The sequence below is a fragment of the Hypanus sabinus genome, chromosome 25, assembly GCF_030144855.1.
Source record: "Hypanus sabinus isolate sHypSab1 chromosome 25, sHypSab1.hap1, whole genome shotgun sequence".
NCBI classification, from domain to species: Eukaryota; Metazoa; Chordata; class Chondrichthyes; order Myliobatiformes; family Dasyatidae; genus Hypanus; species Hypanus sabinus.
Genome location: NC_082730.1, coordinates 51,921,376 through 51,943,500, shown reverse-complemented (window position 1 = coordinate 51,943,500; position 22,125 = coordinate 51,921,376). Strand labels below are relative to the sequence as shown.

At 40.2% G+C, this 22,125-nt stretch overlaps 1 protein-coding gene across 1 annotated transcript; it reads left to right on the top strand.

Moving 5' to 3' along the window:
- Positions 1–19,479: 19,479 nt before the first annotated feature.
- LOC132381307 (general transcription factor II-I repeat domain-containing protein 2-like) lies at positions 19,480–20,872 on the top strand. Its single transcript, XM_059950687.1, has 2 exons — positions 19,480–20,541; positions 20,627–20,872. The coding sequence occupies exon 1, from the start codon at positions 19,935–19,937 to the stop codon at positions 20,535–20,537; it is 603 nt and encodes a 200-aa protein (XP_059806670.1). The 5' UTR covers positions 19,480–19,934; the 3' UTR covers positions 20,538–20,541; positions 20,627–20,872.
- The last annotated feature ends 1,253 nt before the right edge of the window (positions 20,873–22,125 follow it).

The following is a 22,125-nucleotide window of genomic DNA, read 5'->3' as shown; positions in this document are numbered from 1 at the left end:
AAATCACAGTGAGAGCAACGCTGTAAGTTAATAGATAATCGATATATTGAACTAAGATGTTAACGCCGATCCTGTTAAAAGTAACGACGGTCGATAATGTTTATGTTTTCGTTAGTTAAAGAGTTGCGGATAGTTTGCATTGAAGTGTATTTAAAGTAGTCAATGGCATAGGTAAACTCTGATCGGGGCTCCTTGAACATTTGAAGAGAATATACTCTGATAAAGCAAACAAGAACTTGACTTACTTTCAGTCACTTTGTAAAAGCTTTCAGAAACAGAAAGCATTTCAAAACAAGTTTGCCAGCACTTCACATCAGAACAGGGGGTTTCATGGAACATTTTATTGCTTATTGTTAAATCTAGAAAGCCTCATACAATTGGAGAACTGATTCTGTCTGAAGTAAGGGAGGTTCAGAGAATGGTTTTGCACAATCCACGAAACCAAATAATTAAAGTGATTCTGCTCAGTGACAAATCTGTTCAAAGATGAATAAATGAAATGCCTGAGAACGTGGAAGACAATCGTGCAACAGACGTAGGACAAAAGAATTTGCTCTGCAGTTGGATGAGTCAGCTTTGCCTGGCAACAAGTTTTTGCTTCTCAGTTATATTCGCTTCAGAAAAGATAGGTCAAGAGTTATCATTTGCAAGGGGTCTAGAAACAAATAAAGATGAGTCAATTTTTCAAAGAGAAAGAAATTTCATTCACCAGCATTCTTGCTCATACAACAAGCGGGCATCATCAATGACAGGACACCATCATGGAGTTATTTTCTTGAATTTTTGCCATTCACTGTGTAATTCACAGATAACATCTTGTCACAGAAAAACACAATTTATCCACTGCACAAATCATTAAATATTGTTATCACAGATGTAAATAAAATCAAGCTGCATTCTCTCAATTATCGATTATTTGAAGAGCTTTGTATAGAGAATGATGAACAATTTGAACATTTGTTGTTACAAAGAAGGCAGGTGGCTCTCAAAAGGAAACAGCCTGAGATGCTTTTATGCACTTTTTGAAATTGTGATAAAATGGGGCAAGAATATTAAGCATGGCATTTTTATTTGTCAGAATTATTCATTTAAGTTTAATTAAATCAATCTTCCATTGCAAGGAAATGATGTGAGTATTATCGAGGATAAACCAATTCTCTCCAGATTTCTGTCCAAGTTAACTCTACTCCAGTGCAACATTGGCCAACATGACCTTTCCAATTTCCAAGCCTCTGAGAAGGAAGAGAAATGAAGACTGTTAAATAATGATCTTCAAGTATACAGTGCCACCTAGGTGAGCTGCATAAAGACATGTGACAGGGAAATTGCAGGAACTTCTCTTGATTCAAACTCCAGATCTTTAAATAAAGCAATTAATGAACACTGTAATGAGGAATTAACAAGGAGGAGGGAGGAAGAACTGATCTCACAACAAAATGACTTTAAGGTTAAAAAAAATCAGGACTTTTGGTTGTGGAAATAAATCTCTGAATGTTATCTTACACTGTGGAAAAAGGTCAAGATGTTTTTATTGCATTTCCAACATCAAATTTAGTGGAAGGCAGTTTCAGTGCAGTCACCCACCTTCCTTTAAAGCAACAAAACAGACCACATTACTGAATGTGGGGATCCGAGACTCTTTGAGTGACGTTAGGCCTGATGTTGTGAGGCTAATATCACTGGACCAAACCCACCCATCTCATTGAAAAGTGAAAAAGCAATTAAGTAGTGAATAGCTGGTATTCTAATCTAACCTCTAAAATTGTTGATGAAAATCCTTTACTATAATTAAATTAAATAATTTTATTTGTAGCTTCAAATAGATTTGAATAACTTTTGCAATATTTGTCACTGCTTTGAATTTGCAGTTCCTGTCTTCATTCACACTGTATCACAAACCAAAATTCTTTATAGTTTTTATGTAATGCCCGAAAAGGGAGAAGCGTCACTGGGATGTGGTCAGGGAGCCAAAAGGGCAGTAACACAAAAAAGTTTGGGAACCACTAATCTAGACCTCTCACGATTCTGTACACTTTCAATTAAATATAGCTTCAGTGTCCTTAGTTCAAAGAAAATAACAGCTGCCTACTCAGAGTTGCTTTATTAGTGTACTTCTCAAGCCTCAGGAAAAATTCTTGTGGATCTCCTTGCACTCTTTCTAAAGCAATTATATCATTTCCAAGAATATGGTGATCAGAACTGTACATGGTATTCTAGCTGTGGCCTAACCAGTGTCTTATTTATTTCAAGCATGCCCAGAATCCTCTCTGGAATTCGCATAATTCATTAGGAGTATTTCTTCCTTCCTGTGTCAAGTCAGAATTTAAAATACTTAACCAAATTAAAATGACTATAGACTGAATCCTTCTACCTTTCTAATGAGCAGGAATGACTTCAGTTGCATGAAGCATTGCGCAACATTCCCCAATCTTGTAGTGTACTAACACTACAGGACTGTTTTTGACTGAAAGCAGGCTCAAGTCCATTAAATTTCTTTACAATATTATTAATATCATTCACCGTAAAGAAATGCAAGACCAATCAAAACCTCTAAATGCAAACAAGAGAAAATCTGCAGATGCTGGAAATCCAAACAAAACACAAAAAATGCTGGAAGAACTCAGCGGGCCAGGCAGCATTTATAGAAAAAAGTACAGTCGACATTTCAGGCCAAAACCCTTTACATGGTTCCTTTAATATCAAACGTCTAGATTAACAACCGCATTTTTCATCAGTTCTGCATAACAGTGATGTAAATTATTTTTAAAATTAATTTTACAGAAAAATTTTCATGATTACAGGATATCAGAAGAGGGCAGAGCTTAGTGATGATGGCACTAAATGGCAACTCCTTTGCTTGCATCTTTGGAAATAGCTTTATTTCTATCCTTGATATCTCTTTTTTCCCTTTCAAGATTCTTTTGAAGACCCTGACCTGGAGTTACACTTTGACTTGTGTTCATTGTGGGAATGGGACCCGTTCTCAGGGACTCACGACTGGTCACTTTTCAATATCCCAAGGGCGCAGCCTGGAGTGCCAGCGCACCTTCAGGGTACCGGATCTTCGTGGATCTGGAGGCGGGCTGATTCAAGGCTGGCACCACCGACTGATGCATCGCGGGAGAACAATGAAGATCGGAAGCAGCGGGCTTGCTGTTGGCTGTGTGCCCAGAGGCACAGAGCTCAGAAAAAGCGACACAACAGACTTTTAACATCATAAATCAGCGAGTTGTTTTGTTACGCCTCCCCTCTTGCTGTGAAACAGGGACACCTCTTTTTCCCCTATTAGGGAGAGAGACAGAACCTGTGCTGTGTTGAATTACTGGGTGAACGAGTAGTCTTTGGGGTACTGCAAGTCTGTGTCTTTATTGATGCTTTGCTGCACGCTTGAGTGCTTGGTGACGGGCGCTGATGTTTTTTGCTGGTGGGGGAGAGGGGAAATAACATGGTTTTTTTGGTACAAGCAAAAGCAATGATTAATTTGCAAACAGCAAAATCCTACAAACAACATCAATGTAAATGACCAAATCAGCTTTAGGTGACACTGACTGGCAGAGGCATACAGAACCTACTCTTATGGCCTTAATTAAATTTTTCAATAGCATTTGCAACAACAGTTTTCTCTTGGATAATACCGACATGAATCAGTCTAAATTTTGCATGCAGATTATGAAAATGAGATATAACCCAGTCTTTGACAAAGCTTTCATTTTTCAAGTAAACTATACTTTCTTAAATACACGAAGTATTGCATTTCAGCAACAACTACTGTTTCATCAGACCATTTGAAGTGTTCATCATCTCTAGTCAGTGCCTCTCTGCAAAAGTCCACTGCAGACAAGGAAGAAGCCATTACAGTGAAGAGAAAATGCCATTCTTTTCTGGGGCATCAAATCCTTAATTTATAAGAATGTAATTCTAGTTGCAACATAGAAAAATTATAGAAAAATTAAATACATTGAATGTTGCACTATTCATCAGCCAAAGAATACTAATGTATTTTATTAGTATTACAAGTTACAAATTAGAGATAACTACCATTCAGCATTGAAAACAAGATGTACATTGCTAATTTTTAAAAGAATGAAGAAAACTATGTACTAGATCTTAAATCAAAACCACTTAAAACAAAGCAATGCACTGGGTAAAAGTAATTCCAGCATAATAACAACCTTATCAACAGCAGTTAATGCAGATTTAGATGGGCAAATTGACCATGGAAACAAAGCATGTCACAACATGTGCAGTGTATTATACAATTCAGGCTGTTCAAAACAGCCATTCAATTAGTCAGATCTTCATACTGCAGATACTGGTCAGGGAAAATGATATTAAGAGGAAGGGATTAATCTTGATTGCAATGACTCAGTGGTTTTCCTTATGATCCCTAAAGTTTCCAATAAAACTAGCGGATCTAATGCTTAAAACAGCAACAGATGAAACATGGTAAGTATATAGAAGTATTTAAAGAACTGGAGGCAGGAAATACTGATCATCTAAGATCTCAAGGAGAATGTTAAAACAGTTAAGCTAGATTAAAGAGATTATTGTTGGACCAGGTTCACAGTATGTCCACACTGCACAGAAATACTTCAGATTAACAGAACACTGTGAGGAACTGAATTAAGTAAAGCACAAATGGAAGGAAATAACTCAAGATATACTATAATCTAAGCAGACTACATCTTCAGTATCATGACCAGTATCCAATTCCTATATTTATTCATGTCATTAACATTGTCCATCCTTAACTGTCCTCTAAAAGTGCAGGCAATTCTACAACTGCATTGAGGGCAGCTTTATAGATTAATCAATGATGAAAGGATGGTGATACGTTTTCATTTTTATGGCAAGTAGACTTAGTTTACCATGCATTTGGTGCTCCTTCTCATCTCAGAGGCACTTACTGCCCATTACACTGCTGGCATTTACAGCAACAATGAAAGTCCTCCAACTCGGGCGGATTTTTAGAGCTTCCTTCATCATGTCAGTAGCTTCTTCTCGGATTTCACTACTGTTGGTCATACAAGTCCTGGGTGGAGACTCAGGAATACCATCACATTCAGTCAGATGTGTTAACCCTGAGCTGAACCCCCAGACCTGGAGGATTGGTGGACCACTCATAGTCTGGGCTTGACCCTTGACCTGTTTGGCACGGGAGACCCTACCAAGAGGCAGAGCATAGAGCCCTAACTCCAGCCAGCATAGCTCTCCAAGTAATTGAGGCACATAAGCCTCTAAACCACAAGGTTTTGGTCCTCTTGGAGGATTTCAGTGGTATAAATCTTAAAATTTAGGAAACTTAGATGAATTATTCTAGAAATTGCTCCAATGCATTCTGCAGGCATTATACACTGTAACCACTGTGTCGTGAGTAGAGAAAGTAAATATTTAGAGTAAAGTATTGGATGCTTAGTAGTGTCCAATTTCAAGTCTTTTTGTAGTTACACTGTCAGCAAAGAATAATACATTATATTCCTCACTAATGCTTTACCAATGGTGAAAGCACATTGATGAGTCAGAAAGATAGTTTACACAAGCCTGTACAAAGGATACCCAATGACCAACCTCCTCTTGTTGCCTATATTTATTTGATCATTTATTAATCAAAGGTGACAACCCTGATGGAAGAGATAATGCAGCAATACTGATTAACACCAAGGTGAAGTGATTAAATGTTTTTTTAAGTGTGCACCTGTTATAAGTAACACACAAAATACTGGCGGAACTCAGGCCAGGCAGCATCTACGGAAAAAAGTACAGTTGACGTTCCAGGGCACTTTCGGCCCAAAATGTCGACTACTTTTTTTCCATCGTTGCTGCCTGGCCTGCTGAGTTCCTCCACTATTTAGTGTGTGTTGTTTGGATTTTCAGATTTTCTCTTGTTTGTGACCTGATTTAAGTGTTTGTCAATCATCAGCCATTCCAGAATGCTGTCTGAATCCTCCTGCATGCAGACAGAAACTGTCTTTATCCAAGATGTGGCAAATGGAAATAAACAACCAACTGATATTCCTACTTCAGATATTATTTAAAAAACAGAAGCCATTGTTGAATCTACTGTATAGTTGGCCTAGAATATTATTTCTGGGGTGCTCCAAAAGTAATGCCCTAGGAATAACCTCTAATAACCATCTTCCTTTATGTAAGGTGGGTTTCCAGCCTGGGCAGAGTGCTTCCTTTGATTCTGAACATTTTGGGACACTGCCTCCTTCCCTTGGCTCCCAGAGTCCTTTTCTGACCATTACATAAAAACTATAAAGAATTTTAATTTACTGTGCACAACAGCGACAAGTAATTGCACAAAAACAATTTAAAGCTATGAATAAAATGTATTTAATTACTGCAAGAACTGTTTTCATCAATAATTTAAAAGTATGCATTAGTAGCCCAACTATTTACTACTACATTCATTTTTCAATGAGATGGATGGGCTTGGTACAGTGATATCAGCTTCTCAACATCAGGCTGAGTGTCATTCATAAGGAATCTCAGATCCCCATATTCAGTAATTTGCAGTGTTTCATTGCTTGTTGGGTGACAGCTCTGAAAGTACGCACCACTATATATGTTGCTGGAAAGGAAATAAAGAACATCTTGTCCTTTTTCCACTGTGCAGGACGGTGTTCAGATTTATTTCTGCAACCAAAAGTCTTGATGTGATTTTTTTTTTGAACCTCAGCTTCAGCTCAGAGTCATTTTGTAACAAGATAGTTCTTCATCCATCCTTCCTGTTAATTCCTCATTACAGGGTTCAGGAATGTAATCATTATCCAGCTTGGAATGTGGATTGAGAGAGGATCCTGAAAATTCTGACAAATCAATATGCAGTTCACACAGGTGGACACTGTATACTTTAGGATCATCACCTAGTTTTCTTTCTTCCTCTTCCAACTCACAGATGTTCAGTAATTGGAAAAGGTCATGATAGCCAATGTTGAAAAGTAGGTCCTGCTGAGGGGTCTCAGCCCAAAACGTCGACTGTTTACTCTTTTCCATCGATGCTGCCTGGCCTGCCGAGTTCCTTCAGCATTTTGTGTGTTGCTTAGATTTCTAGCATCTGCAGATTTTCTCTTGTTTGTACTTCATCATTATAATCAGCTATGAAGCACAAAGAATCAAATGTTTATAATGAGTAATTCATTCCTTAAATTAAGCCAGTAATCCCTCAGCTGCTCCCCTAGTTACCAATTACCCCCACACCATTGCCAGAGGGGGTAAGGGAGATAGTGCCCACTTTGAGAACCCTTTCTAAAATATGGTCTATCCTATAGACCACATTTTAGCATGGATTATCAATTCTGATGCCCAGAGGGATGAAGTGGAGGTAAACAGAATTGGGATAGACAGCTACTTGATGGACAATGCAGACTCGAGCAAAGGCCATGTTTCTTCATTGGATGACTATATAGCAGAGAATATCATCTTACCCCATTTTCACCTCTCCATCCATCAAGACTATAGCAGGAGCTGGAACTGAAGTAGTGTAACCCTGGGGTAGATAAACTGACAATCAGGGAGAAGTTAATTGTTACAAATGTAAGGTCATGAAGTAATTGAACCAATTTTGACCATCAGAAAACCTACCTGACAAATAAAAGCTCGACAAGAAGACGACATTTCACAAAGATAATAAAAAGCTTCTGCAATTAATTCAAATTAAAACACTTCGTCAAGAAGCCAGAGGATCAAATCTGAGTAAAATTGACAATCAACATAAACAGAGGATTTGATTAAATATAAGAACCTTTCACAAGCTGTGACCTGAAAGGCTTTGCATTTAACAAAGTACACAACAAAGTACATGACAAAGCATGCCAAGGATATCCAGGCAGGAGTGGGAAGTAGCAATTCCAAAAATTATGTGCTGAAAGGGGTTGCTCAGGATGAATTTGGATAGGCTAACCTGCCTTTCACCACCCTGTCCCAGGAATCAGATTACAAACGTTAGCCATGAGTTCTACATAAACACTCCTGCAGAATCCTAGAGCAAGGTCTATTTATAAAAAAATGCCTTAATATACAAGAAAAACAATCTATGTCCCTTTGAGTCAAGTTTGTATTATCAGTTTGTCTCAAGACCCTACAAATGATAGAAAGCTCAACTCCTGGCACCAACACTGTGTGCGGGTCAGTTTCATTGAGAGCTCAAGCAGCTTTTCTGCTTTTCAGTCAATTCGTGCACTGAAGCAAGCTTACAGCAAATATAGTCCTTCAGCACCAGCTACTGGTGAAATCAGAAACAGCTCAACACGAAAAAATTTCTGATACAAATTTTCAGGAAAGGTTACTATTATTAAAATCTAAATCAAACCACAGCTGCACCTGTGTAGCTCATCACAAAAATCAGGAGGTTTTTAACAGACAAGGTTCACTAGCATATATCGGAAACCATCTCTTGGGGAAAATAGATGATGATGAAATTCGTTAGATCATCTACAAACCAGAACAGATTCTCACTATCTGAGGGGAAAAAAAAGACTTGAAGAACAGGAATACAGTGCTGACTCAAAGTTCATGTTCTACCATGCTGCTATAACCCCTAAGCTCCATTAGATTTCTAAAACATGGACTATCTATAACAGTCACTTCAACATACCAAAGAAATAGTATGGCTGGCTGAACAAAACTCTCCCCTCCCAGACCAACATCACCAACTTGAGATTTGAATTACTCAGTTCACTGTTGTGCAGTTAATTCTGCTCATTGAGCTGTCATTAGATTCCACAACAGACTCTGTTCCTAACTTTGTCATAAACTTTTTCCTCAAAGGATAGAGCAAAAGATTCCAGGATATTCTCAAGGCCTTCTTGAAAAACTGACCTTGTGGAAATCCCTAGCCCATTCTCATTCAAAATGAAGGATTATTAGTGAGCGCACCAAGGAAATGCTTCACTTCCCTACTGCCCACATCAGCCCTGTTCAGCACCTCCTGCCCCATCTGTTGCAGAATTTGAGAGCCATTTAGAGTACAGCAGGTACTGTACTCACTAGTGCCTGCACCTGAACAGCACAACGCTTCACAGTACACACAACCCGGGCTCAATTCTAGCCGCAGCCTGCAAGGGGTTTGTACGTTCTCCCCATGAACAGGTGAGTTTCCTCTGGGAGCTCTGGTTTCTTCCCACAGGCCAAAGGCGTACCAGTTGGTAGGTCAATTGGTCATTGTAAATTGTTCCATGTTCAGGCTAAAATTAAATTGGAGGATTGCTGGGCAGCATAGGGGAGGCCTATTCCGTACTTTATCCCAATAAATTAATAAACAAAATCACACCCATTTTAATTATGCTTAAAACCCACCTTTGGATTAATTTGCACACATGGAATAAAATTAGATTTAGTTCACTTAATTCTTACCCCAGTATCTGTTGGCTACTCGCATTTTTAAATGTTTGTATCCAGCCAAAAGATGGGGGAGATCTTAAATGGATCTTTGGTATCTGTATTTACTTGAAAGATGGACACAGAGTCTACAGAAGTGAGGCAAAGAAACAGCGAGGTCATGGACCCTGTACAGATAACAGAAGAGGTGGTGTTTGCTGTTTTAAGGCTAATTAAATCCCCAGGGCCTGACAAATTGTTCCCACGGACTCCATAGGAGACAGGTGCAGAAACTGCAGAGGCTCTAGCAGAGATATTCAAATCATTCTTAGCAACAGGTGAGGTACTGAAGGACTTGGAGGAAAACTAATGCTGTTCAACTGTTTAAGAACGGCTCTAAGAATACACCAGGAAATTATAGGCCAGTGAGACTAACATCAGTAGTGGGAAAGTTATTGTAAGGTATTCTAAGGGACCAGATATATGAGTATTTGGATACATACATGCTTTGTGGGAGAAGCCAGAGAGTGGTAGTAGATGGTTGCCCTTCTGACTGAAGGCCTGTGTTGCATGGATGGGTACTGGGTTTGTTGTTGTTTGTCATCTATATCAACGATTTTGATCATAATAATAAGACCAGTTGGAAAAATGGACTGAAGAATGGCAGATGGAATTTAATGCAAAGAAAAGTGAAGTGTTTCACTTTGGGAGAACCAACCACAGTAGTGCGATAAAAGAAAGGGATCTAGGAATACAGGTCCCTATTTCAGTGAAAGTAAAGTCACAGGTTGTTAGGGTCATTAAGAAAGTTTTTGGCACATTATATAACCATATAACAATTACAGCACGGAAACAGGCCATCTCGGCCCTTCTAGTCCATACCGAACGCTTACTCTCACCTAGTCCCACCTACCTGCACTCAGCCCATAACCCTCCATTCCTTTCCTGTCCATATACCTATCCAATTTTTTTTAATTGACAAAATCGAACCTGCCCGTACCACTTCTACTTGAAGCTTGTTCCACACAGCTACCACTCTCTGAGTAAAGAAACTCCCCCTCGTGTTATCCCTAAACTTCTCCCCCTAACTCTCAACTCATGTCCTCTTGTTTGAATCTCCCCAACTCTCAATAGAAAAAGCCTAACCACGTCAACTCTATCTATCCCCCTCATAATTTTAAATACCTTTATCAAGTCCCCCCTCAACCTTCTACACTCCAAAGAATAAAGACCTAACTTGTTCAACCTTTCTCTGTAACTCAGGTGCTGAAACCCAAGTAACATTCTAGTAAATCTCCTCTGTACTATCTCTATTTTGTTGACATCTTTCCCACAATTCGGTGACCAGAACTGTACACAATCCTCCAAATTTGGCCTCACCAATGCCTTGTACAATTTTAACATTACATCCCAACTCCTAAACTCAATGCTCTGATTTATAAAGGCCAGCATACCAAAAGCTTTCTTCACCACCCTATCCACATGAGATTCCACCTTCAGGGAACTGTGCACCATTATTCCTAGATCACTCTGTTCTACTGCATTCCTCAATGCCCTACCATTTACCATGTACGTCCTATTTTGATTAGTCCTACCAAAATGTAGTACCTCACACTTATCAGCATTAAACTCCACCTGCCATCTTTCAGCCCACTCTTCTAACTGGCCTAAATCTCTCTGCAAGCTTTGAAAACCTACTTCATTATCCACAATGCCACTTACCTTAGTATCATCTGGATGTTTACTAATCCAATTTACCACCCCATCATCCAGATCATTAATGTATATGACAAACAACATTGGACCCAGTACAGATCCCTGAGGCACACCACTTGTCACCAGCCTCCAACCTGACAAACAGTTATCCACCACTACTCTCTGACATCTCCCATACAGCTACTGTTGAAATCTATTTTACTACTTCAATACCTAACAATTGAACCTTCCTAACTAACCTTCCATGTGGAACCTTGTCAAAGGCCTTACTGAAGTCCATATAGACAACATCCACTGCTTTACCACTCACTCTCCCTGACCAAACAAAGGTCATCGAGCTGCACTTCCAGTTCCCTAACACAGTCCCTTAGGAGCTGCAGCTCGGCACACCTGGTGCAGGTGAGGACGTCCGGGAGGCTAGGAGACTCCAGGACCTCCTACATCTCACACCAAGAACCACAAGCTGCCCTCTCACTCATACTTCCCCCTTTCCTCAAATGAGAGGAAAAACTGAAACCTAAACCTACCTTGCCTCGCCTGTTTCCACCTAAGCCCGTTGAGCCCAAGCCCTTAAGCTTTCACTCTTCTCTCGGCTCACTCCACTGCCCGCTGTATAAGGCTGTGTTCCTTTTAAATCTTCCGCGCTTCACTGCCCAAGGTCACACGCCAGCGCAGTCCTGCCTCTCTTAACTCCAATGAGAAAAAAATTAAAATGGCTCCTGCTGCGCTCCCACGCCGACTCTCAGCCTTCCTTCTCCAAATTAAACCCGAAACAGGATTTCTGACCTTTTAAATCTTCCGCGCTTCACTGCCCAAGGTCATACGCCAGCGCAGTCCTGCCTCTCTTAACTCCAATGAGAAAAAAATTAAAATGGCTCCTGCTGCGCTCCCACGCCGACTCTCAGCCTTCCTTCTCCAAATTAAACCCGAAACAGGATTTCTGACCTTTTAAATCTTCCATGCTTCACTGCCCAACATCATACGCCTGCGTACTTCCGCCTCTCTTAACTCCGATGAAAAGAAGAAATCAAAATGGCTCCCGCTGCACTCCCACTCCGACTCTCAGCCTTCCTTCTCCAAATTCACGGCTTACATAAATCAAAGTACTGAGTACAGAAGATGCTATGTTAAAGATGTACAAGACATTGGTGAGGCCTAATTTGGAGTATTGTGTTCAGTTTGGTCACCTACCTACAGGAAAGATGTAAATGAGGTTGAAAGAGAAAATTTATAAGGGTGTTGACAGGACTGAAGACCTAAGTTATAGTGAAAGATTGAATAGGTTAGAATTTTATTCCCTAGAATGCAAAAGATTGGGTGGAGATTTTATGAAGGAATTCAAAATTATGAGGGATATAGACAAGGTAAATACAAACAGACTTTTTCCACTGAGGTTAAGCAAAATCACAACTGGAGGTCATGGATTGAAGGTGAAAGGAGAAGTGTTTAAGTGGAACACAGGTGGAAACTTCTTCACTCAGAGGGTCCTGAGAGTGTGGAAGAAGCTGCCAGCATAAGTGGGGGATGTGAGTTTGATTTCAACCTTTAAGAGGTGTTTGGATAGGTTACATGCTTATGTTTTGGGTGGAGGTCGATGGGACTAGGCAGTTTAAATGGGTTGGTACCAGTTTAGATGGGCCAAAGGGCCTGTTTCCAAAAGGCATAAAGTTGAAGATGACATATTTCTTTAATATTTTAATCAAGATTACTTTTTTATTTCCATCTTTTACGGTTTCAAAATAACAAAAAAGGAAAAGGGCCCGAAGCAGAAGTTTGAGCACCCTGCATGGTCAGTAATTAGTAATACCCCCTTTGGCAAGTATCACAGCTTGTAAACACTTTCTGTAGCCAGCTAAGAGTCTTAGAGTCTTTCAATTCTTGTTTGAGGGATTTTCGCCCATTCTTCTTTGCAAAAGGCTTCTAGTTCTGTGAGATTCTTGGGCCGTCTTGCATGCTCTGCACTTTTGAGGTCTATCCACAGATTTTCAATGATGTTTAGGTTGGGGGACTGTGAGGGTCATGGCAAAACCTTCAGCTTGTGCCTCTTCAGGTAGTCAACTGTGGATTTTGAGGTGTGTTTAGGATCATTACCCTTTTGTAGAAGTAATCTTTTCATCCTCAGCTCTATTACAGACGGTGTGATGCTTGCTTTCAGAATTTGCTGGTACTTAATTGAATTCATTCTTCCCTCTACCAGTGAAATGTTCCCCGTGCCACTGGCTGCAACATGAGCCCAAAGCATGATCAATCCATCCCTGTGCTTAACAGTTCTTTTCATGAAATTCTGCACCCTTTTTTTTCCAAACATACCTTTGCTCATTGCGGACAAAACATTCTATTTTAACTTCATCAGTCCACAGGACTTGTTTCCAAAATGCATCAGGGCTTGTTTAGATGTTCCTCTGCAAACGTCTGATGCTGAATTTTGTGGTGAGGATGCAGGAAATGTTTTCTTCTGATGACTCTTCCATGAAGATCATATTTGTGCAGCACTCCAGAATCTGCTAAATCTTCCTGAAGGTCTTTTGCAGTCAAACAAGGGTTCTGATTTGTCTTTCTAGCAATCCTGCGAGTAGTTTTCTCAGAAAGTTTTCTCAGTCTTCCAGACCTCAACTAGACCTCCACCGTTCCTGTTAACTGCCATTTCTTAATTACATTACAAATTGAAGAAACAGCTACCTGAAAATACTTTGCTATCTTCTTATAGGCTTCTCCTGCTTTGTGGGCATCATTTATTTTAATTTTCAGAGAGCTAGGCAGCTGCTTAGAGGAGCCCATGGCTGCTGATTGTTGGGACAAGGTTTGAGGAGTCAGGGTATTTATAAAGCTTTGAAATTTGCATCACTGGCCTTTCCTAATGATGACTGTGGACAAGCCATAGCCCTAAAAAGCTAATTAAGGATCGAGACCTTGGTAAAAGTTATCTGAGAGTTTAAATCTCTTGGGGAGCCCAAACTTTTGCATGGTGCTCCTTTCCTTTTTTCACTCTAAAATTGTACAGAACAAAAATAATATACTAATCTTGCTTAAAATGTTGAAAAGAATGTTTGATCTTTAACTAAGATTTTTGGAGATCAGTTCATATTCTACTCACTTAACTATTCACAGTAACAGAAATTTTGACCAGGGGTACCCAAACTTTTACATGCCACTATATTTTATATATATATGAAACATTGTTTCTTTGAACCAGGGCGTAAAGCACACAACACACGATAATTTATGAAGGTAAGGTTAAGTTCTACAGATGAATCACACATAAATAACAAAGTAAACTGCATTAATATTAAACATTGTAAGGTACAGAAGAGATTAACCACTGACAGTTCGAATACGATGCGACCAGAAGCTCAGAAGCCTAATGGCCTGGGGAAAAAACTGTTTCTCATCCTTAACATTCTGGTTTTTATGCATCGTAATCTTCTGCCTGATGGTAGAAGGTCAAAGAGGATGCTGAGAAGAGGATGGGTGGAATCCTTAATAACACTCAGGGCTCTGCATATGCAGCGCATGTGATAAATGTCCCCAATGGATGGCAGGGAGACCCCCATGATCCTCTCAGCTATTCTCAGAGTCCTTTGTAGGGCCTTTATGTCTGATGCTTGACAGTTCCCTACCAGCTGGAGATACAACTCATCAGGATGGTCTCAATGGTGCTCCTGTTAAGATGGGGGGTGCAACTCACAGGAACATGGTGCACTTAACTCTCTCTACAGAGCAGCCATGTATTCGCAGAGGGAGATGGCTTGTCTGCACTTTCCTGAAGTCCACAATGATTTCCTTTGTCTTTTCTGCATTCAGGCTTAGGATGTTCTTCTCACACCAATTCACTAGCTGCTCCACTTCCTCTCAATACTCTGTCTCATCATCATTCTTCATGAGGCCAAACACTGTTGTGTCATCTGCAAACTTGATGACACGGTTCGAGCTAGAACCTGCGACACAGTCATGCATCAGCAGTGTGAACAGCAGCAAGCTGAGCACACAGCCTTGGGAAGCGCCTGTGCTCAGCTTAAGTATACCTTCTGATTAGTCCTTCGGGTTCAGGCTATCCATGGCATTCTTATCTGTCTCAGAACTTTATCCGTGCCAGGATAATTTGCTTAGTATACCCACAATGTCCTCTAATTTTGATCAATGGCTGTATTTCATCTTGAAGCAAATCAGTAGCTTCAATGAGATTGTTCTACCTAAAGAGATAATCAAGTCAGGTCGGTACTCAAGCTGAGTACATGGTCAAATCAGCCACATAAGAGTCATTTTTAAGTTTAAACTAAGCAGATTCTTATTTTACCAAATATATAAATGAAGGTTAATCTACTTTTGTAATTTTTTGTTATGAAACAAACAATTTTTATGTAAAGGGGGGTTTCTTCTTTTTCTTTGTTACTGTGTATGTAATCAAAAGGGCTTTGTTTTGTTAACTAGCAGGAATGTTTCTTTGTTGCGAGAGAGTGCTGGGAGAATTGTATTCCTTTGTAAACCAAATGGGAATTAATGTTCTTTCTTCTGAGTCTGTAAGCTTTTGTTGACGGGCTTTTGGGGAGAGAGAGTGTACGTAATGCTGTAAGCTGGGCGAGGAACGGACCCCAAGTGGGGGTCCGAGGCCAGGAGGTACTCTGAGGAGGGGGAATGAAGCTAGGTGTGCTTGGTTGACCACTCGGAGGGTCCTGAGCTGCGAGTCGAGGAGTTCAGAGGGGATCGAATGGTGGCCAGAAGACTTCAGTAATTGAGCTCCAACGGTTGTGCACGAAGTGATTTGGACTTTGATAAGTTTGGCGCCTTTTCTTAATTTTTTTTCCTTCATAATACTGTATCATTATTAATCACTTAGTTATAGTAACCTTTATAAATTGTACTCACTTAATCGCTTATGGTGTACTGTCTGTTTTAGGGCTAGGCGGGGACATCACACAGCATCCACACCAGCTGATTACCCAGTTGGGCGGGGCCGAAAGCTGCTCCCCCTAGACGAGAACGAGCTGAGCGAGCCTGAGGCGACCCAGGGGGTTACATTGTGATAACAAAGAAATACAGTGGAACATGGAAAACTATTGGAAACACCGATCACAAATTCGAAAGAAACATCCGCACCATCAGCTTTAATGTTGTTGTCTTTACATTGTATTCATTATCACAACTTTTGAAAAGTGGACAGTAGTCACTATAAGGTTAAAGATTTCTATATCAATTGGCACAAACCTTAAATATACTAATCCCATTACCATGAAAGGAGCACTGAAACTATGAACCAGCAAGTCCTATGTGAAATGATTCATTGGCAATGAATGGTTCAATACCCACACACTTCCTTCTCAGCTTTGACAAATTTTATTCCACTGCTTTTGAATATTATCCGCAGTGTTCAATACTGAATAAGAGGTCTTTGGGATTTTGCCCATAACCGCAAGCATGTCCTCTGTCAAAATGAACAATTAAGTTGGAACATCAACAATGTCACAATTCACCCTTAGGTTTTCCCCAGCAAGTCTGTCTAAGTATAAATGTATAGAAAGGCAGGTTCTGCAGTAACATTTCACAGCTAAAATGGGGCGCCAACCCAGATAGACTGAAAAGACAGGGTGTCAAGATCTGAGGCAAGAACAAATTCCGCTTGTTTTCTTTCCATGGTGCTGAGACTATGAAGACTGCCCTGGCTGCTGTGCTCCGTGCCCGCTAATATGATGAACTGATAAACGAGGCTTTGGGCCTGCTTGAGGCTGCTCTGGGGTTTGGATCTAAGGACTCAGTTTTGGTTCAGAATGCTGCCGTTCGCTTCAATTGTTTGCATGATTTGTATTTTTTTTCTTTTGCACATCAAGTGTTGGTCTTTTATTTTTTTTCTTCTTTTTCTTTCATGAGGTTCCTTCAGATTTCTTGCTTTGTGACTACCTATGAGCAAGCAAATCTCAAGTACCATAATTTATACATTCTTTGATAATAAATGAATTTTGAATCTTGAAGTTGAGGCAAGCAGCAGAGAAGCCTTAAAGGGAAAGCATGGGGAAGTCCTAAGCGAGAAATTAACTTAGATATATAGAGGCAGCCTAAGAAAAATAATTGGCAAAAACTTGTGTGGAGCATTGGCAGGTAGACGAAAAGACCAGTTTCTATAAACTCAATGCAACAACAACATGAACCACCAATTAAATACTTGTTCAACTCATTTTTAAGTGCAATACCCTGGTCTATTAGGCAGATTGCAATGAGATTAATATTCCATTTATAGAACTGTGGCACTTTCATTCTCCTCTTGATAAAATTACCCAGCTTATGCTGCTTACCCAGCTCATTAGGAAGGAACAGAAGAGTGAAAGAGACTGCAGTCCAACTGCTCAATTCCTAATACATCAGAGAGTTCTCACAGGAACTGAATGGACCATGGCTCCCCTGTATTAAATGATACAAAGGGAGGTACTGACGAGAGTGGATTTTTTTTTGAAATAACATGACTATCACTTTGAACATGTCACAATGTTTACTCATGCAGGCTCATACTTTTATTTACGTCTTCACACTACGGTCACAGTTGCTGCTGACTTCCTGTGATTCACAATATTAGGTTTCTCCAGAGCATCCTTTTACATGGTAAAAAGGAAGACAAGGATCAGCCAGTGATTTGACTCATATTTCTATTGAAAGAACCTTCTGTTCAATAACCTTTAAAACATTAGGAAGCTAATATAACTCCAGCATTTCAAATGTCAGAAATCTGAAACCATTGGGTGTCAATGAAGCATAATCCTTTCTGTGTTATGCCTTCTTTCTCCCTCCTGCATCAAGTCACAGAATTACTAAGGAATTCAGGAGAAATGCCTTTATCCAGAAAGCTAAAACAGATTCACACTGAACTTTCATTACCATTTTCCACCCTATCCTCACTTTCACATGGTTCATATCTTCTGCTCCCACTTTCCTATCTCATCTCAAGGAATAAATTAGCAGCCACAGAATTTGTTACAGGTCTACAAATTCCCAACAGACAGCTTAACTGCATCTACCCCACCATCTTTTGTATGAAAGCTTTGTTATATTTTCCCATGTTCTCTGACTCCATTATATCTGTTCTGATGACAAGACTTTACATACCAGTGCTTGTAAGATGTCTTCCTTTCTCCATTAATGTGGTTAACTCTTTGACACAGTTAGGGTTCTTTACTTTATTTAACCTACTTTGGGTTCTTCTTATCTTCATCTTACCACCAGTCACCATAATTTCAACATCTTCAACAATATTCAACTAACAGACCCAAATTTCCTTTCCATCTCAGCATTCTGAAGGGATGGTGCCCTCCACAACTCTCTGCTACGTTCTTCCTTCCATTCAATGCCCTCGCTATTCAGCCAATTCAGCGCATGCCATCTGGTGTTTATGATATGATCTTCTTTACACTGAAGAATCTAAACACAGATTAGTGGCTGCTTTGCATTAATCTCTCCCACCAATCTACAGGCTTGCCAGTTGCCCATCTCTTTGATTCTCGATTCCTCCCTTGCTCTGCCCACTGCTCCACTCATTGTTGACTTTCTACATTGCTCCAAAGGAGTGCCTCATATCTTCAACGTAGGCATGCTCTCTCTTGACTCAATACTGATTTCTAACAATTTCAGCTGACCAACTTTTCCAGTTTGTGTCAGAATTGACCAGTACCAATGAAAGAATATTCAATATTAACAAGTTTTTCTCTTTCCTCAAGTGTAATCTGACTATTTAATTTTCTGAGTATCTCCATTATTTTTTGTCAGATTTCCAGCAATGGCTGGGTTCCACACTTGAGAACTTAAGCACTTATTCTGCACTCTCTACTGCCCTCATTCACCTGCTTCTGTTTGCAGCTCCACCTCTGGCACCATACACATTCAGAACAACTGGCAATCTCAGTTCTCCCCAACCATAAACCTCTCCATAACTTAAGCCTTGCTTCATTTCTCTTCTTTTTTTAGTCCTGTTGAAATGTTAAATGAACTTGAACTATTAAATCTGCTTTTCTCTTTCCATATATAGACCTTCAGCATCACAAAACCACCACTTTCTGCTTTTATTTCAGAGGTCTCATGTGTACTTTTCTTTACGTTGTCCAGTGGTTGGAATATCGAACATAGCACCACAAAGAGCAGATGGGTTAATGGTATAGATACCTTGAATAAGTAGAATTACTTAATCATGTTTTGATCCAGGAATTTTCTACGCAAACTCAGCAGCAATTCAAGTGAATGGATTACCACCACCACCACCTGTTCGTTAGCAATAAATATGTTTTTTTGAAGAAAAGCCACAGGAAAAACCCTGTATTATCCCTTCATTTTAAAGCAATTATTCATATAACTAAGACAAAAAAATGTGGTTTTAGGCCCCACTCAGTGCGATGTTTATTCACTAGACCGGGGGTCGGCAACCTGCGGCTCCCGAGCCATTTGTGGCTCTTTCACCTCTGTGCTGCGGCTCCCTGTGGCTTTGGGAAATAATTGGTCAGTATTTAATTAAAATGTATTTTATGTTAGTTTGTTAGCTTTTGAAATGTAATTATGGTGATCTTGTACAACCTAAGTGTAGCGACACATTTCCTGCCACATCATAAAACGGCTCACAATTAGCCAGCATTCCGGCTAAGGGAGATAGCCTACGGGGGTTTGTGAGTACGCGTCTTTTGCAGCATCTGCGTCCATGGGGGCTGGGTTGAGGGAAGCTGAAAAGCAAGGCTGTTTAGTTCGAATAAAGCTATCTTTGACTGCAGTTTACTGACACCGCTACAACGTGTTTTTATCGCTGGCTGTCCAGACGGAAGGTGCTGAAACGCTTTGTCGCGTGTCTGGAAGAAGTGAAAACTTTCCTGGGCAGCAAAGGGCTCACCTTTCCTGAGCTGGAACAGCCAGAGTGGCTGGAAAAGCTACACTTCATGGTAGACATGACAGCGCACCTGAACACGCTGAACACAGCTCTTCAGGGGAAAGGACGTACAGCCCTGCACATGTTGGAGGATGTTTTGGCATTCGAGCGCAAGTTGACAGTGCTTGCCAGAGATTTACAGAAAGGCACTTTGTCTCACTTCCCCAATTTGAGAGAGTTCAAACAAGGTCACGACATGATAATTTCGGAGTATTTACATTCTGCAATCATCGCAATGCAAACATCGTTTGGGAAACGCTTCTGTGAGTTCAGAGAGGAAAAAAACACATTATCCTTCCCGGTCACTCCCTTAAGCATCGATCCTTCCCTACTGAATACGACTGCATTGGCAGGTGTGAGTCAACCTGATCTTGAGATGGAACTGGCCGACATAGCCGACAAAGACATATGGGTGTCCAAGTTTAGACGCTTGACAGCAGACCTTGAAGATGTTGCCCGTCAGAAGGCCGTTCTTGCTCAGAAACACAAATGGAGTGATATTGAAAACCTCACAGATGACAGCTTGCGATCCTGTGTAAAGATGAAGGTGACATCATACAGCCCTGATGTGCAGACGCTGTGCGCTGAGGTCCAGGAGCAGAAATCCCATTAACCAAGTATGATAAATATTTTAATTGCCTATTATTTTACTCATATTCATATTTTTTCATTGTTCAGTGAAATAGTCCTTTCATTTTTCAGGATGACAGCTGGCTGACGTTATTTTTGGTTTGCTGCTGGCGGAAAATTTAAGTTCGGCGTTTTTCATAAATACAAGAAGGACTCAAATAGACATTGAATATTTTACTTAAAAGTAACTTTCAACCCAACGTCTTTTTTTCGGAGTTCAAAATGTTTTTGTTGCATGCAGAAATGTAATTTCGTTTTCTCTGCAGGAGTTCATCAATTTCATAAATGCAACACATTATAGTTTGTTTATACATAGCATAAAGGCAAAAAAAACGTTGTATGCAGTGTTATTTCATTTTAAATGTCAAACGGGTTTTGCGGCTCCCAGTGTTTTCTTTTCTGTGGGAAACGGGTCCAAGTGGCTCTTTCAGTGGTAAAGGTTGCTGACCCCTGCACTAGACCAACCAGCACTGCCCATAAGAAAGACAAAAGACTAAAAGCACATAAAGTTGCTAACATTTCAAAATGCCTTCACAATACTGTCTCAGATGCCCTCTAGTGAATCCATAATGCAAATACACCACTAAACAAAGGTTGCGTCATTAGCTTTGGATTTTGTTTTGCCACAACATTGATAATTGAGTAAAACTAAAAATTATTTATTTTCTGTATTTTAAAGAAATATACATACATATGCACATATACATACATACACATACAATCTACAGCTGAATATCAGTTACAAGTGAGCACATTTTAACATATAATGTTTGAGAATAATCTGGTTGTAAAATTCAGAGCCATTCAGCCCATTGAAATTATGTCTCCTCTAAAAACAAGGGCAATATTATCAGTCCCATTACCTAACCTTCCTCCTGCAAATTCTCTCAGGTACCAAAATAAATCACTTAATAAAAAACTCTGGGCACTGAGCACAAATTGTTGGAGGAACTCAGCATGTCAGGGAGCACCTGTGGAGGGGATAACTATCTATGGAGATGTACCAAGCAAATAACTTCTGGCTCAATATCAACAAGGCAAAGAAGATGGTTACCAACTTCAGGAGAACACCCCTCTGCAGTTTGGTGGCACAGCAGTGCAAGCAGTTTCTAACTCCTGAGAGTGCCCGTCTTGCATGACCCCTCATGGGACACATCTTATACAGTCAAAGTAGCTCACCAACTTTGAGGCTGAAAAGAGCTAGGCTATGCACATCAATACTCACAACCTTCGTATGTGCAGCTGAGAGTATCTGAACATTCTGCATCACTGTGTGCAACAGAAACTGCACTGCAATTTACACACTAGATTGTTTAAACTGCCCAACGCATCACTGGCACCGGACTACCCGCCATCAAGGACGTTGTACAAACAGTGCCAGAAATATCATGAAAGATCCTACCCACACTTCCTAAGAACTGTTTGTCCCACTCCCATCAGGGAGGAGGATACAGAGCATCCACACCAGCACCACTAAACTCAAAAACAGTTATATCCCCAAGTGGTCTGCCTGATCAATACCCCCGCCCATTAATCTACCCCACCCACAACCTCTTAATCATTTCCTGTCA

Excerpts from the sequence above, each read along its gene's own strand:
- LOC132381307 (XM_059950687.1), top strand. The coding sequence starts at position 19,935 with ATGGTAGACATGACAGCGCACCTGAACACGCTGAACACAGCTCTTCAG.